This window comes from Acipenser ruthenus, chromosome 14 (genome assembly GCF_902713425.1).
Source record: "Acipenser ruthenus chromosome 14, fAciRut3.2 maternal haplotype, whole genome shotgun sequence".
Taxonomy (NCBI): domain Eukaryota; kingdom Metazoa; phylum Chordata; class Actinopteri; order Acipenseriformes; family Acipenseridae; genus Acipenser; species Acipenser ruthenus.
Window position 1 is genome coordinate 38,075,253 of NC_081202.1, and position 16,973 is coordinate 38,092,225.

The window sequence follows — 16,973 nt, forward strand, 5'->3', positions numbered from 1 at the left end:
GCAACTTTATTTGAGGTTTTATTTTCTCCTCAAATTGAGGATGGGATATTTGGGCTACTTTAATTCGAGGCTGTCTTCAATTCGAAGGAATATGGTATATATATATATGTACTTAATATGTGCCTTCTACACCTTTTCCCTGTTGCAGTCACGAAGCAGGCAGTAATATCATCACAGGCATCCATTCATAGCACACAAATGGTTTGTTGCCATTCTGCTGTAAACAGATGTTATTGATTAGGTTTTCAAAGGGCTTAAGAGACCTGGGCCTATATTTGTCATTGCTGTGTGCGCAGCATTCCCTTCTAAACCATGCGTATGCACATTCAAAACAGAAAGTACATCATTCATCAACACATCTATCAAGACTATCGTTTCCTTGTGTTAGAATGACGTTACTGCAAGATGAGGTCAAACTCCTGTTAAATCTGCTGAAGATCTGTAATCAGTGCAATATGTGAAATAATAACACTCTCATTAGGTCTGATGGTCACTGATGCAAGTATTGCTGAAATTGCGATGTTTGTCACATATAATTATTTTGTAAATTATTGCCGTTATATATAAAATATGCTATTAATATTTATATTAATATTTAGGCAGTAGTATGGTTACCACCACCAGGATTATTACTTAATAAGCAGAAGGTAAAGTTTCTGTGACGTCCTTGTTTCAGTTGTGCACTGGCAATTACAGCTGTAGAAGGTAGACTAGAGAGTGACATTATAGGACGGGACTCCCGCGGGATTCCCACGGTACGGGAATACATTTCTCTTTATGTTTGCGGGAATGGATGGAAACGGAAATGGAACTGGGCGGAACGGGTGGGACCAGGAATAAAGAGTTTTAAATCTCACGGGAACGGATGGGAGCAGAACTGAAGGCTGCAGGAACGGGTGGGAGCTAGACTGTACCTAACTTTAGTTTGTCAGATGAGCTACAAGAACTTTAGATGTTGTCATATGAAACAAATCATTATGAGATGTTGTAAAATTGAACCAATCAAACTGGGTATCCAAATTTACCAAGACATACACTATAACCTTTGTATCATTGACACTCATTTTAATTGACACATCCCATTTAGTGATGTCACTAGCCCACCCGTTCAATTCAACTTTGCTTGCCTGCTTCAAGACCATTTATATAAAAAAAAAAAAAAAAAAAAACACCTGTAAAAAAGACCAAGACTAATTTTAAATATGTCAACCTCAGCAATTAGCTGGATTAAATAAATTTATTGGGAGTTCAAGTTGGAGTGAAACGCAAAAGACTGTGGCCCTCAAGTTATAATAATTTTCTTTTCTGCTATCAACACATTATTCATAATAAAACGGTTGCAGTAGGTTTGTGTGGTTCTTGTTATTCTTGTAATTGGTAATATGGCAGTAGTGAATGAAATTTTAAAAATTAAACTGGGAACAGGATGAGAATGAAAAACACAAGAAAATAATGGTAACCTGAAAAATACCCTGCCTCAAAGGTATGTCATACAGCGAGAGGTCAAAAGAAAATCAGTATCTTTTTCTTACGGGATGGGATGGGACAGGATTTTTTTGACAAGATGGGATGGGGCGGGAATGAAAATAAATTATATGCACGGGACAGTACGGGATGGGTGGGACAGGATGGGAACAAAAATTTAATTGGGATGGGACAAGAACATTTTTGATGGACAGGATGGGACGGAACTCAAGTTTCATTCCCGTGTCACTCTCTAGTGTAGACTCTTGAGACTTGTTCTATAAAAATTCACATACAGTAATACATCAAAACAATTTGAAAATGGCTGATCTCACAGTTCTGGAAGAGCCTTGCTAATGCTGCTTTTCAGGATTGATATGACATTCAATGCAAGTACACAAGAACTTTGCAGGATACCGCTTTCCAAAGGCAGTCCTAATGGAATTGTGCGAGATGTTGGGTGCTAGGCTGCACAGACCCACCAACAGCATACATCCTACTGATGCACATATCCAAGTTCTGTCTACTATTACTGGCTTTTTTGCCACTGGTAGCTTTCAAAAGGAAGATCGGTGTGAAGAACTACAGGCTGGAGTAAAAAGAGATTTCCATTCAACTGCAGGGGTCACCAATACAATCAGTGCTAGACTGTACTCATGTAGCAAGTTAACCCTTTGCGGTCCTATGTCCGACATCATCAAAAAGACGCATGGGAGTGGGAGCGACAGGAGCCAAGACAAGCCGCGGGGGAAAAAAATAAATAAAAAATAAAAAGGTGTATCTCATGATTAGTCATACTTGCCCCTGGCATCAGATAACAGCGGCCATAAGGAAACAAGCTGGCTGTAACTGCATCAGCGCTCAGAGAATATCATGGATATTTGCAGAGCTTTTTTCAGATGTTATAGTAATAAAATAATGACTTGGATCGCATTATTGAGGCGTGTGGTGATAAAACGAGTGATCAGGAGATTGATCGGTATGTACGACTATTATTATTATTATTATTTATTTATTAGCATATGTAAAAGCTATAGCGAACGAAAGGGTGGGGCGGGGCTGGAGATGCCTAGTGAGTGCTTTGTCGAGATGCAGGGCCTTTCAAACCCGTTTGACTGAGGAAAAAACAGCGCGTCTAAAATTAACTGCGCGTGTGAAAATAAACTGGACCTGACGTGCCTAACGCGCACTTAATAAATGGACTGCAAAGGGTTAAGCACCAACAGTGACTACATTTAATTTTTGTGAACAGAAAACAGTACCTTTCAATTAATGTGAAGGTTACATCTGATGCCGGTCTAGCTCTACTAAATGTTGTGGCTAAATGGCCAGAGGAACCCACAATTAATGTATTCTTCAAAACAGCAGTGTGGGCACTCGTCTAGAAAACGACCTGTGACTGATGGCCAATACCATATATGGCTATATAAGTGCATTTTAGTGACAGACTTATTAACACCTATTACTTAGACACGTGTGTATGAGTGCCTTACGCAAGATAGATAAATTAGGATTTCATTATGCGTACGAACAAATCTAGTAATTTATTCACACACAAAAGATAAATATAGGCCCTGGTGCAGATGTTTCTTACCTCAGCTACACACTTGGGGCAGCGCCAGTCCCCTTTGGGGACGTCTTGGAGAGGGGGGATGAGGCAGAAGGTGTGGTAGCTGTCATCACATCCATCACACAGGAGAAGCCGGTCCTCCTCGTCTCCGCGACCACATGCCAGGCACACATACAGGTCAATCTGCAATGCCAACACAGGCATGAATACAGGATCTACCAGGGTGCGTGTGCAGGGGGGCGACCAGTCGGAGCAATATACAGTCAAAACACATTGAAAATATTATATATATATATATATACACAGACATGCTCAAATTTGTTGGTACACTTACAGCTCATTGAAATAATGCTTCATTCCTCCTGAAAAGTGACGAAATTAAAAGCTATTTTATCATGTATACTTGCATGCCTTTGGTATGTCATAGAATAAAGCAAAGAAGCTGTGAAAAGAGATGAATTATTGCTGATTCTACAAAGATAATCTAAAATGGCCTGGACACATTTGTTGGTACCCCTTAGAAAAGATAATAAATAATTGGATTATAGTGATATTTCAAACTAATTAGTTTCTTTAATTAGTATCACACATGTCTCCAATCTTGTAATCAGTCATTCAGCCTATTTAAATGGAGAAAAGTATTAACTGTGCTGTTTGGTATCATTGTGTGCACCACACTGAACATGGACCAGAGAAAGCAAAGGAGAGAGTTGTCTGAGGAGATCAGAAAGAAAATAGACAAGCATGGTAAAGGTAAAGGCTACAAGACCATCTCCAAGCAGCTTGATGTTCCTGTGACAACAGTTGCAAATATTATTAAGAAGTTTAAGGTCCATGGAACTGTAGCCAACCTCCCTGGGCGCGGCCGCAAGAGGAAAATCAACCCCAGATTGAACAGAAGGATAGTGCGAATGGTAGAAAAAGAACCAAGGATAACTGCCAAAGAGATACAAGCTGAACTCCAAGGTGAAGGTACATCAGTTTCTGATTGTTAGTTTGAAATATCACTATAATCCAATTATTTATTATCTTTTCTAAGGGGTACCAACAAATGTGTCCAGGCCATTTTAGAATATCTTTGTAGAATCAGCAATAATTCATCTCTTTTCACAGCTTCTTTGCTTTATTCTATGACATACCAAAGGCATGCAAGTATACATGATAAAATAGCTTTTAATTTCATCACTTTTCAGGAGGAATGAAGCATTATTTCAATGAGCTGTAAGGGTACCAACAAATTTGAGCACGTCTGTATATTTATATATATATATATATATATATATATATATATATATATATATATATATATATATATATATAAATATAAAAAACACATACATACAACACACATCATATATTGACATTATATGCATCAAGTACCGTTGCAATAATAAAGACAAGCTTACATTTTTATTTGAAATATTTTCAAAAGAAAAATTAATAGAGTAGGGCTGTGCATAACAATATTTGTGTGTAATCGCTCCACCTCTGGGATTCTTTTTTTTTTTTTTTTTTTAAATAAAACTAGATTATAAAGTTTAAACGTCTTTTAAGTGGTACAATAAATCTGTACAAAAACTGCCAAGTTAGCATAAAGACCAGCCATATACATATCTGATATCTAAAAGCTGCCAAGTTACATACACAATAAGATAAAATAATAAAAGAAAATACTAAAAGAATCTTCAGTGACAAACGTTTCAACAAGAAGTCTTTTTTAATGTCAGGTGATTCTTGTACTAGAGTGCCAAGCACTGAACACCTTTAACAATGAGCAGCCATAAAAACCCACAACTGGTTTAACTTGATCAGGTTTTCTCAATGAAACAATGAAACTTTGCATAGAGTAGGTTTTGCTGCAATCTGCTTCTTTAGAAACAGTAAATGTATCAAAAGAAATATTTTACCTAAAACACAATGCGAAGGGTAGAACAGCTGTTATACCCCGGGAAGATTTTTTGAATAGTTAATGGTTACACACAGATATCTGATGTAGAGACATTATTCCGACAGCTCTGTTCATACCACAGGGGTGCTTTAAACGAATGCGTTTTAAAAAGGCATGTGTGGTATTTCTCACTGATGCATTTCTTGCATCCTGTTGCACGGAGACAGGTTGATGGTTACAATCTGGTGTACCAGCTATACTTATGAGATATGGATATGTCAGAGAGCTCTTTTAAGGCCACAGAGGTGCTTTAAACTTCTGAGATTTATCACCAGAAGGCAATGACTGAAACATAAAATGAAACAGAGAATTTAAACATTAAAGAATACATTGGTTAGCACAAACAATTAAGATTTCATCAGAAACTTGAACAACCTTACACAGCAGAAACTCGGCTGGAGTTTCAATTGTGATTGGTAGCGTATGAAAGCTTTCAATTAAACCGTATACTCACAAAGTTAACCTCCAGAGAGTCCTTGCGTGGCTGCATCTTTACAGCAAAGGCGTGGGACTTAAGGTTACGCTGCTTCTTATTAAATCCATGCTCTTTAAAAGCAAGAATGAAATTCCAAAAAGATTAAGATTTGTCTTTACAATCCTCTGTAAAGTAATGGAATACATCAGTCTACACCACAAACTGTACAAGATAGAAATCAGACACCTTAAAAAGGGATACTTTATATCAAATACATTTCCGTAATACAGTACAGTCAACTCTCAATTATTCGAGGATGGATTATCCGGGTAGCAAAAAAGGAAGATAAATACAGGTGTACTGCATAGTACGCATCTTTTACACATGTGCAGGTTTTATTATTATTATGAATTCGTCATTTAGCAGTTGCTTTTTTCCAAAGCGACTTAGAGACTAGGGTGTGAACTATGCATCAACAACTGCTATTGCAGAGTCATTATAATAGGACCTGGGTTTTACGTGTCATCCAAAGGACGGAGCACGAGGAGGTTCAGTGACTTGCTCAGGGTCACACACAGCGAGTCAGTGGCTGAGCTGGGATTTGAACCTCCTGGTATCAAGCCCTTTTCTTCACCCACTGGACCACCAAGCCATTATTAAGTCACTCTGTGCCATTGTGACTGCACACACGTTGACAAGTAAACATATAGCTTAGTTTTAACAATTCAAGAAAAACTTGAAATAGTTGAGAAGCTGTAAAAAAACGTTCTGTGGAACATGGAATTGGGGAACAGTTTGTGATTTGAAAAAGGAGTTGACTTCATATAGGAGTAGCTCTGATTCTTCAAGCGGTTTGTCGAAGAGAAAATCAATGAACAAAATCAAGGATGACTGACTACTTTAAGTACAGTACACCGTATATCTTTTTATAGGTTTTGCATTATCCTTTTTCTGTTTTATCTGGGGCATCCCTCCCTTCCATTACTCTGGATAATCGAGAGCTAACTATTTAATTTGACCTGCACAATACCTGATTGTATGTGTTCTTCAGCATTCTCTGTTGGGTTATAATTTAGCATGGTGACTATTTTAACAAATTCAATAGTTGATTTTGTTCTCTGTCACTGATTTTGTAATTTTCTATTTCCAGTTGCAGAGGAGGCAGAAATTTCAGCCTTATATTTTAAACTCTGGGCCAATTTTTTAAAAAATCTGTGTAATTTTGATTTTCTAGATATATTTTCTAGATAGATAGATTTTCTAGATAGACTGATAGATAGATATGTGTGTGTGTCTGTGTGGGAGTATGTGTTGACCAAAAGGATCTTTTATTTTTCTCAATCAGGGAATAGAGCTGAAATAATATTGTTAGTTGTTCTTAAAATATATCTTGTAAACAAACATATGTATTTACTCATATTATACATTAAACATGAATATCAGTATACCATTTTCACCACATCTTTGAAACATATAAATATACATAAAACTCGTCAACTATTTAAAACGCCAATTTAATAAAAATGGATTTCAGAATTTGTTTCCACAGCAAAGGTATTTGTTACCTGGATAAATCCAAAAGCCAGTATCAAGGCACACACATTTTCTTTCAATATATATATATTTTTTTTTTTCCCAATTCCAGAAACTCAATTAAACCCTATGGGTATAGTTCAAGCACCTTCACTTTGGATTTCTCTTAAGCTTAAAACATACTTGCTTTGGCTTTTCATTAGCAAGCTGTTTTTAGTCTGTTGTATTTTTTGGTAAATGCCTTGGGATGCTTGTACATGGAGGACACTATATAAATTAAATTGGAATGGTATTGTAAATTCTTAACAGAAATGGCCTACCGTCTGCGACGATTTCTAATCCCATAATTTTAGGTCCAGCTCCAAATATCTGCAGATTCTTCAGCTCTTTGTTATCGCACTAACAATCAAAAAAAAAAAAGCAGTTGGCTTGTGTGGGCTGCCTCTTTGCACTCTAAGCTGCATACTGAAATACTGAGAACAGTCTACATAAGAAAGAGTGAGGAGGATGTTTGCCTAGGTGCTAGTGGCAAGATAAAAAAAACTGATCAAAATATAACGTGAACATGAAGGCAGCTAATTTTAATGACTCCAGATACTGTATTGTACAGGGTGATTAGGAAGTAAGTTTACCATATGAGATATGGGGGGTGATGTAAGTAAAGGCGCAGTGCAAATAATTGCAGATGCACAATTCAAATTGCATTGCGGCCAGGCAATTATTTTGCACTGCGCACTATGGAAGCTTAAGAGTATTGCAAATTACTCAACATGCACAAATAATGATCCGCAATTATGATAGAGAGTCTCAATGAGCGCATCGGTCTATTTAGTGGCCGCACTTGCAGAGTTAGGAGTACAGAGAGCAATAGTCGCTGCAAGACATTTGTGGAGCACGAAAATACAAACCAAAAAAAAGTCAGATGAAGGGCAGCAAAGTCTGCATGGCGCACTGAAAAGAAAAGTTTTCTGAGGAGCGAGAGGTCACTCAGCATGAAACTGAGTTGTTTGGAAAAGCCCCAGCCAACATCAGTTATGCTAGTATTCTTAAGAAATGATATGTATTGGACTGCCCTTTTAAGCATGACATCCAGAAATATGTCTAGCACTGTGGAAAAGGTGGCTTGGGCTATCCCACCAGACAATCCAGCTATGGTCTGAAAGGAACCAGAGGCCAAGTAGTGCAGAGAACACAGCACTTTCACATGTGCAGGGATAGCGGTCCCTAGATTGGCGCTAGGGTCTAGTTCATCCCTCAATTCAGCTATCAGGTCAAGAATGCAGAGTGAGACAATAACACTTCCGCATCACATCTCTGACATTCCAAACAAAGCGGGGTCTTCTTCATCTTGCCCTTCTCCTCCGAACGCGTTCCTGCCTCTCCGCAATAAGAGCCAAGTGTCACCGCATCAGGAAGTGTACCACAGCAGCCATCCTGAAGCCAACGACAGGTCTCTGCAAGTGTGTGCTTTTATACAGCTCTTAGTTACTCGCTTCTACAATGGTTTACACCTTGTAAAATTTTTGGAGGGTCAGCAATGCCTAAGTGCAAGGCAAAATCCTTACATCACATTATAATGTTAGCACCCTCTTAGTATCCAGATCCTGCCTAATTCCATTTTTAGCGGCCGGTAAAAATCAGACTTTACGGCTGCTAAATATGCTTTTTGGCAACATTATGGGGTTTTTGCAACTGCAAATCACTTTGCGTGTATCCTTACATCAACCCATGGTGCATTGATGTGGTACTTACTTTCTAATCACCCTGTACTTTGGAAATACTTGAATGTCATGAACAGTGGAAAAACATATACGATAAAACGTATAAAAACAAATATCAATCTTAATTCTGTTTTATTTGCACTGTAATACTATATCATATTTAAAAATGTGTTCCTAAAGGTTTGAAAATCCACTTCCCTACATCTTATTAGCACTAGCAATATGATAACTGCCCCCCTTCTGTTAAAGATCTTTTGGTTCTTGTACACTATTCTGTGGAATATGCTGATATAAGACAACTCCTGGTACCTGATCACTCCATGTGTTGTAGTTTAAACTCACTCCAACAGACTAGCTGTATGCGTTGTTTTAGCAATATCTACAAATCCTGAATAAAGAAAACTTGAAGAACCAAAAGATTCACAGCAAGAGGGACCATGTTAATAAATCGATTGCAAGATACAATTACTGCAACACTCCTTTAACTGATTAAATAATAGATTGTAGGACTACATGATCAATAATAACCAATGTTACAATTTTAGATATCGTGGGACATCTATTTAAACCAACAATAAATACCATTTGTTCAAGAACCAGTTGTGTATGAAGCTATCAAAACCTCCAAGATAATAAAGCATCAATGAATAGCTTCACCTCCACAATTCAAGCGTCCTGGCTAATACAAACAGTGCCCTGTCCCTTTTAGATTTCTGAAGAGAACATTCAGACCACTGGCGTTCCTGTCGTTACCTCCGAGGACCTCAGGTGCCTCGATCTTCGCTCGCGAGGGTTGTTTCCTGGAAGTATGGGGTCTTTGTGCGGACACTGAGACCCTTCGCTCAGCTTCTCCTCTTCTTCCTCCTCCACCGCCTCTTCCTCCTGCTTTTCCTCACCCCCTTCGTCTTCCTCTTCCTCTTCCTCGTCCTCCTCCTCATCCTCCTCCTCCTCTCTGTCCTCATCCCCTTCGGCCAGCTTGTGGATTCCCTGCAGGGCCCAAGAGCAGAGAGGGGCAGGATTAGAGGTGCAGCCGGCCAGCCCCTCCCTCCCCAAACGCTGCACTTGCCAGCCAGGAAAGATTGAAGGTGCAAAACGCATTAAACACTAATATATATATATATATATATATAATGGGAAGAATACAGGACATGCACACACACACACACACACACACACACACACACACACACACACACACACACACACACGTCTGTGTATACTGACAGGTTCAAGCTGTGGTACAAAATAGCAATGCAAAATTTAAAATAACAGCACAGCAATATTTTACACTACTAAATTCAATTAATCATGAACTGAATTGTGATCAACTACAAATACAGTCCAGCATGGTTGAGAGCGAGTAGCATGGCTATAGAAGTTATTACAATATCTGTGTGATCTATTGGATGTGTAGACTAGACTTGCTTTTTCATTGAATTTTTTGCCTATATTTATCTTTTTATTCTTGACTGTGTTCAGGATCTTGAAAACGCATCAGATGCAACATGACATCCATCTCCAACACAATGGAGGTTAAACTATGATACTGGGTCTTTAATAGAGAGGCAACCGCCATGAGATAATTTTGTGCATTATATATATGGCTGTTAAGCCATTTGTGTATATTTATTATTATTATTATTATTATTATTATTAGCAACTGAGAAACGTGTTAATAGTAAAATTGATTTAATTTAGTTTTTTTTCTGTGAAAAATCAATAGGCTTTTAAAATCAGCTAAGCCTTTGTTTTTCATTTACAAGCAGAACATACAAACAAGATTGCAACATAAGCAACTAATCTTTATTAAATCTATAATGAAAAAGAAAGTATTTTATCCTGGACACACCATTACAATCATTATGCGTAGCTGTATTTACATTAATAAAGATGTCACTTCTGCTTTTCTTGCACGTTTCTCAGTTGTGATTGAGATACACGAACGGCTGACAGGTATCAAATGAATATTTAAAATGATAAGTAGAAACGCTGGAGTAAAACACTGGAAATGAGAAGCCCGAATTATACACTTAATACAACTGACCAGTTTTGAGAAGGTAAGAGATCATACGAGTGGTTCAAAAGCAGTGGCAGATGTTACTAGGATTTTCACTCTGGTTCTGAAGCATACACCAGTACACACACACACACACACCACTCATTGTTACCGATAGCGTGGCCCCGCACTGGAACAGCTCATAGGGGAAGAGGATCCTCTCAAAGTGGGAGCGCAGAAGAGAGCCTGTTCCTTTTCCTGGGGGATACCCCATCCGGTTGGCTACCTTAGACCATCTTTTCTCCTTACACACGGTCTCGAAACCACCCTCATTGGACACAATCTACAGAACAAATGAAATGCAGTTTTATATATGAGTTGCATAGATGGGAACAACCGAAAACACAGGAGCAATAAAAATTATTCATTTACTGATTATGGCGCTTTTACCATATCAACAAATAGAGCAAAAGTAACTTCCATCCTAGTGCTGAGACAAATATCAGAATATTCAAACGAATATTTTTTGACATGTGTTCGGATACAAAAATCACATTTTTGTATTCTCTACAAATGACAAAACTAGCTTGCACTTTTTTACCGCCTCACCAGAATTTGCGCGACTGTTTAACCCTTTGTGGTCCTATGTCTGACCTGGTCCGACATTACAATTTTCCCTTTCCAGTCCAATGTTGGACCCTATCCGACATCATCAAAAAGACGTAAAAAACAGGTCTCTAGTCGTTTTTTCTCCGGAAAAAGCAGAGAAAACCATTCAATGGCCGAGTGAGACCAACAGGAGCCGGGAAAAAAAAAAAAGGGGGGGGTGGATCTGAGCAATACCCTTAGCCCTGGCACCACAGAGATAACACGGACATAAACAAACAAGACAGCTGCTTCTGCATCCAGCGCTCAAAGAATATCAGACATTTGCAGAGCTTTTTGAGATGTTATAGTAATAAAATAATGACTTGGATCGCATTATTGAGGAGTTTGGTGATAAAATGAGTGATCAGGAGATGATTTATCGGTATGCACTACTATGTATGTGAAAAATACAGCGAACAAGGGGTGGGGCAGGGCTGGAGATGCAGTACTGAGTGTCCTGTTGATATGCAGTGCCTTTTAAACCTGTTTTACTGTGAAAAAAAACACTTTTAAAACAGCGCGTCTAAAATAAACTGTGTGTGTGAAAATAAATTGGACTTGACGCGCCTGAGACGCACTGAATAAATGGACCATAAAGGGTTAGAAAATGGCAAATGAAAAAGAGCTCTGTGTGATATGTGAGTAATATATACACCACCCACTCAATATATCGCGGGTGTTGGGGTCCAATACAAATCTGTAAACAAATACATTCTTCAAATGTATTTGTGTACGACTGTAAGTCGCCCTGGATAAGGGCGTCTGCTAAGAAATAAATAATAATAATAATAATATCGAGGGTCGCAATATAGCGAGAGACCCATAGAAAAACAAATAGGCTAAAAAATACCGTACAACCACTCCCTTGTTTTATCGGGGGCGTCAGGGTCCAATATAAACCCTCTACGCAACCTGCTTTCTCATTTATCATATAAAAAGCAGCACACCGTTTTAATTTGTACTGCAGAGGGTAATTGCTAGTCATCAACTTAAGTCTCCAATTAATTTCATGAATCTTCCTCTCCTTTCTCAAATGCCCAAACCTGCTGTATTGAAAGAATCCATTCCCAACATAGGAGGCTTGTTGCTAGGGAGATGACATCCCTGCACTGTGACATTTGCTAGTGCATTGATTAAAAAACCGCTTCAGCAAGTAGATATTTAATTTGTTTTGTGTTATTGTGCAATGCATGTGTATATGAGAACAGTATGATATTAATGCTTTGTTTTTAATTGGTTTTGTATATTTTTGTTTGTAATGTGCAGTACGAAATAAAATGAACAGTAATTCTAAGTGAAATTGTCTATAGTAATAAAAATGATAATATTAGTTAAATTACTGCTTGTTTTTGTTTAAAATGTGCATCAGATGCATATACATATGAATGGAAAATGTATGTAAACTTGTCCTGAAAGGCTTACTTAATACCTAGTCTAGTTCATACTAGCAAAAGAATGAGTCATCCTACGTTTCCTAGGTAATAAATCATAGCGATAGTGCCAATAGGTATGTATCCTAAGTCTATATAAATTATTTTTTTTATAATAAAAATCCTGGATTCTGCAAATGGCTGCCATTTGGACCCGTCTCTCCTGAGCTTCTTTAAGGCATTTATGCGCTTTTTCTTTTATTAATAATAATAATAATAATAATAATAATATCTTTATTTTTATATAGCACCTTTCATAGTGGACCACCATCACAAAGAGCTTTACAGAGGTAGGCTGTGAACTGTCACTTACAATAGGACATTTATTTAACACCTCATCTGCAGGATGGAGCACAAGGAGGTGAAGTGATTTGCTCAGGGTCACACAGTGAGTCAGTCAGTGGCAAAAGTGGGATTTGAACCGGTGACCACCTGGTTACAAGCCCTGGACTTTAACTACTGGACCACACAGCCTCCTTGAAGGTTGTCCTTTGGAATGGTGAAATGAAGGCCTCGGTTTAGAATGCAAAGTTCCTGATGTCCGACCATGCGAATGTATAGTGCAGCTAAGGCATGCGCAGTTAAGGCATGCGCAGCTAAGGCATGCGCAGTTAAGACTGCGATATATCCAAATCTGCAGTATAGTGAGGGATGATATTAAAAAAATAAAATAAACACTGGATCCACACAGCAGCTTGAGCCTCTATTAAAGTTTTAGTCAGCAAAAAGTAGGGCAGCTGGGATTTTTCGATCGATTCTATGCCTCATTATATACACTACCGGTCAAAAGTTTTAGAACACCCTCATTTTTCCAGTTTTTATTGAAATTTAAGCAGTTCAAGTCCAGTGAATAACCTGAAATGGTACAAAGGTAAGTGGTAAACTGCCAGAGGTTAAAAAAAAAAGTTTAGGTTACCAAAAACTGAAAAATAATGTACATTTCAGAGTTATACAAAAAGGCCTTTTTCAGGGAACAACTTACAGCTGTTCTGCAGCAATGGAAGTAAATTAAGCCTTGAAAGTTGATGCTAACAATTCCTACAGGTGTCCCAACTTTTGTTGATTACTTACAAACCCTCTGTCTGTATAAAAGCAGTATTGGAACAGACTGTGTTACTACACCCTCTTAAGCATTATTTGGACAGTATTGTACTGCAGGAAGTAGTATATTGCTCTCATAATGGCGAGAAAAAGGCAAATAACAAAGGAAGACAGACAGACCATTATAACCCTTAAAAGTGTAGGTCTTTCCTTTAGAGAAATTGCAAAGAAAGCCAAGGTGTCAGTGAGTACAGTTTCCTAAACCATCAAAAGGCACTTGGGAACTGGAGGAAACTCTGGCAGACACAAAGCCACAAAAGAATCAGAAGACAAGTTTCTGAGAGTCAACAGCTTGCGTGATAGGCGGCTCACAGGACAACAGCTTCAAGCACAGCTTAACACTGGTCGAAGTAAGCAAGTCTCAGTTTCAACTGTGAAGAGAAGACTTCGAGCTGCAGGTTTGACAGGTCGAGTGGCAGTAAGAAAACCATTGCTAAGATGGCAAAATAAGAAAAAGAGGCTTGTCTGGGCCATGAAGCACCGCCAGTGGACTACTGAAGACTGGAAGAAGGTCTTATGGACCGATGAATCCAAATTTGAAATCTTCGGTTCATCACGCAGGGTTTTTGTACGCCGTCGAGTAGGCAAAAGGATGGTTCCTCGGTGTGTGACACCAACTGTCAAACATGGAGGAGGAAGCGTGATGGTCTGGGGCTCTTTTGCTGGATCCAGAGTCGGCGACTTGCACAGAGTGAGTAGCACCCTGAACCAAAACTGCTACCACAGCATTTTGCAGCGCCATGCAATACCCTCTGGTATACGCCTAGTTGGTCAGGGGTTCATCCTACAGCAAGATAATGACCCAAAACATACCTCCAGGCTATGTCAGAACTACCTTAGAAGAAAAGAACAAGACGGTAGGCTTCAAATCATGGAATGGCCAGCACAGTCTCCAGACTTAAACCCCATCAAGCTGGTTTGGGATGAACTGGACAGAAGGGTGAAAGCAAAGCAACCTACAAGTGCAACACATTTGTGGGAACTTCTGCAAAAGTGTTGGGAATAACTTTCCTAACAATATTTGATTTCCATTGTAGAAAGAATGCCACGAGTGTGTTTGGTTGTTATATGTGCAAAAGGTGGCTACTTTGATGAGTCAAAAATTTTGATTAAATTTTGTTAAACAAAACAATTCCATGATTTCTTTTTTATCTCCAATTGTTTATTTGTTCTATGCTTTAATTTCAGAGTACATTGAGACATTAAACTGCGTAAATTTCAATAAAAACTGGAAAAATGGAGGTGTTCTAAAACTTTTGACCGGTAGTGTATATCGATATAAATACTGAATAATCTATTAAATAATAACATTTTTGTAACACGCTTATTAAATAACATTATTTATTTATTTATTTTTTTTATAAATTTAGTCGTCGCCAATTATTTTTACCCCGGTTTTCACCCCAATTTAGCATGCCCAATTATTATCTGTATCCCCGGCTCACCGCTCGCAACCCCCCCGCCGACTCAGGAAACGGAGGCTGGAACACGCGTCCTCCGAAACGTGCTCCTTCCAAGCCGTCATTTTTCGCACTGCAGATCCACAGCAATGCTACCAGACCTATAGTGCCGGAGGACAACACAGATCTGGCGGCTCCGCTGCAGAGCCACAGGCGCCCTATCGGCCACAGGGGTCGCTGATGCGCGGTGAGCCGTGGATTCCCCTGCCGACCTAAGCCCTCCCTACACGGGCAGCGCTCAGCCAATTGTGCGCCGCCCCCTAGGAACTCTCGGTCACAGTCAGCTGTGACATAGCCTGGATTCGAACCAGCGATCTCCAGGCTATAGAGCACATCCTGCGAGGAGCGCCTTTACTGGATGCGCCACTCGGGAGCCCCTTTAAATAACATTATTTAAGTTTATTATTTAACTTTAAGTACGCCCCTCTGTGTATTCCATTTAAACATACAAAAAAGCGCGTTGCCTTGAATCCAGAGCAGGACGACAGGCTTGTATTCCTGGCAAACAGCCTGGAAATAAATTGTGCACATTGAAGAAAACTGACTGTATATGGTTTGCGCTTCTTTGGAGTTTCAAAATGAACTGTTCTAGAATGAATATGTAACAATATTCAATAATGTTACGCTGCAGTATATGACCGACCCTGAGTGAACACGTACATAATTACCGGTATTATTATTATTTATTTATTTTTTTTAACATGTACATTATTAGTATCTTTCCTAAAGCGGGAAACCATTGATAATAGAGCATCCCGATAGATGACCGAGGTTTGTACCGTCCCACGTAGATACGCGCGAGGCCCACAGTACAAATCGTATTGCACAGTGGAGTACAAATACCTCCAGTACCAGAACAACGTGGATACAATTGCAAGGTATGAAGTTTATTTTATAGACCAAAAGTAAAATGAAATAACTGTTAAAAACATTACGATTTTATAAGATAACAGGCAATGACCTAACAGGATATTAAGTTTATTCAGGGTCTATAAAATGCTAATTTAATCTGTCATGGAGATTATTTTGTTATAATGTTAACCCTGGTTTCACACAGGCTAGAAATGAACACATAATAGGTAGATAATTATTACGTTATCAAAAATCGACAAAAAAAAATAAATAAATATTTAAAAAAAACAGGAGCAAACAGCTAGCTATAATGTTACCATGATCCAGGTACCGTCTTCCTTGTTTTACCAGTACGAATATACGAAATACAATCTTGAGGTGCATTAATTTATCGGTTTTCTTTTTATAATAGATTATCACTACCTTGCGTACTTCTCCTGTTTAACTAGTGAAATGTATGCTTTAACACAAAATGTTATATATTATGCATTTTCACTGTATTTAATGTATTAAGCATTGTTTTTTACTCTATATCATGTATATACAGTACTGTGCAAAAGTTTTAGGCAGGTGTGAAAAAATGCTGTAAAGTAAGAATGCTTTCAAAAATAGACATGTTAATAGTTTATATTTATCAATTAACAAAATGCAAAGTGAGTGAACAGAAGAAAAATCTACATCAAATCAATATTTGGTGTGACCACCCTTTGCCTTCAAAACAGCATCAATTCTTCTAGGTACACTTGCACACAGTTTTTGAAGGAACTCGGTAGGTAGGTTGGCCCAAACATCTTGGAGAACTAACCACAGTTCTTCTGTGGATTTAGGCAGCCTC

General features: G+C 38.5%; 1 protein-coding gene across 4 annotated transcripts in view; it reads right to left on the reverse strand.

Annotated features, from left to right (window-relative positions):
- The window catches only part of kdm5a (lysine demethylase 5A), a 107,939-nt gene that overhangs the window by 72,109 nt on the left and 18,857 nt on the right, over positions 1 to 16,973 (reverse strand). For all 4 annotated transcript variants that reach the window (XM_058986483.1, XM_058986481.1, XM_058986482.1 and 1 more), the window contains exons 4-8: positions 10,820 to 10,990; positions 9,405 to 9,638; positions 7,251 to 7,329; positions 5,437 to 5,528; positions 3,059 to 3,217 (exon numbers count right to left, since the gene is read on the reverse strand). In XM_058986483.1, the coding sequence (XP_058842466.1) occupies positions 3,059 to 3,217; positions 5,437 to 5,528; positions 7,251 to 7,329; positions 9,405 to 9,638; positions 10,820 to 10,990 (735 nt within the window). The remainder of the gene's footprint in view (positions 1 to 3,058; positions 3,218 to 5,436; positions 5,529 to 7,250; positions 7,330 to 9,404; positions 9,639 to 10,819; positions 10,991 to 16,973) is intronic.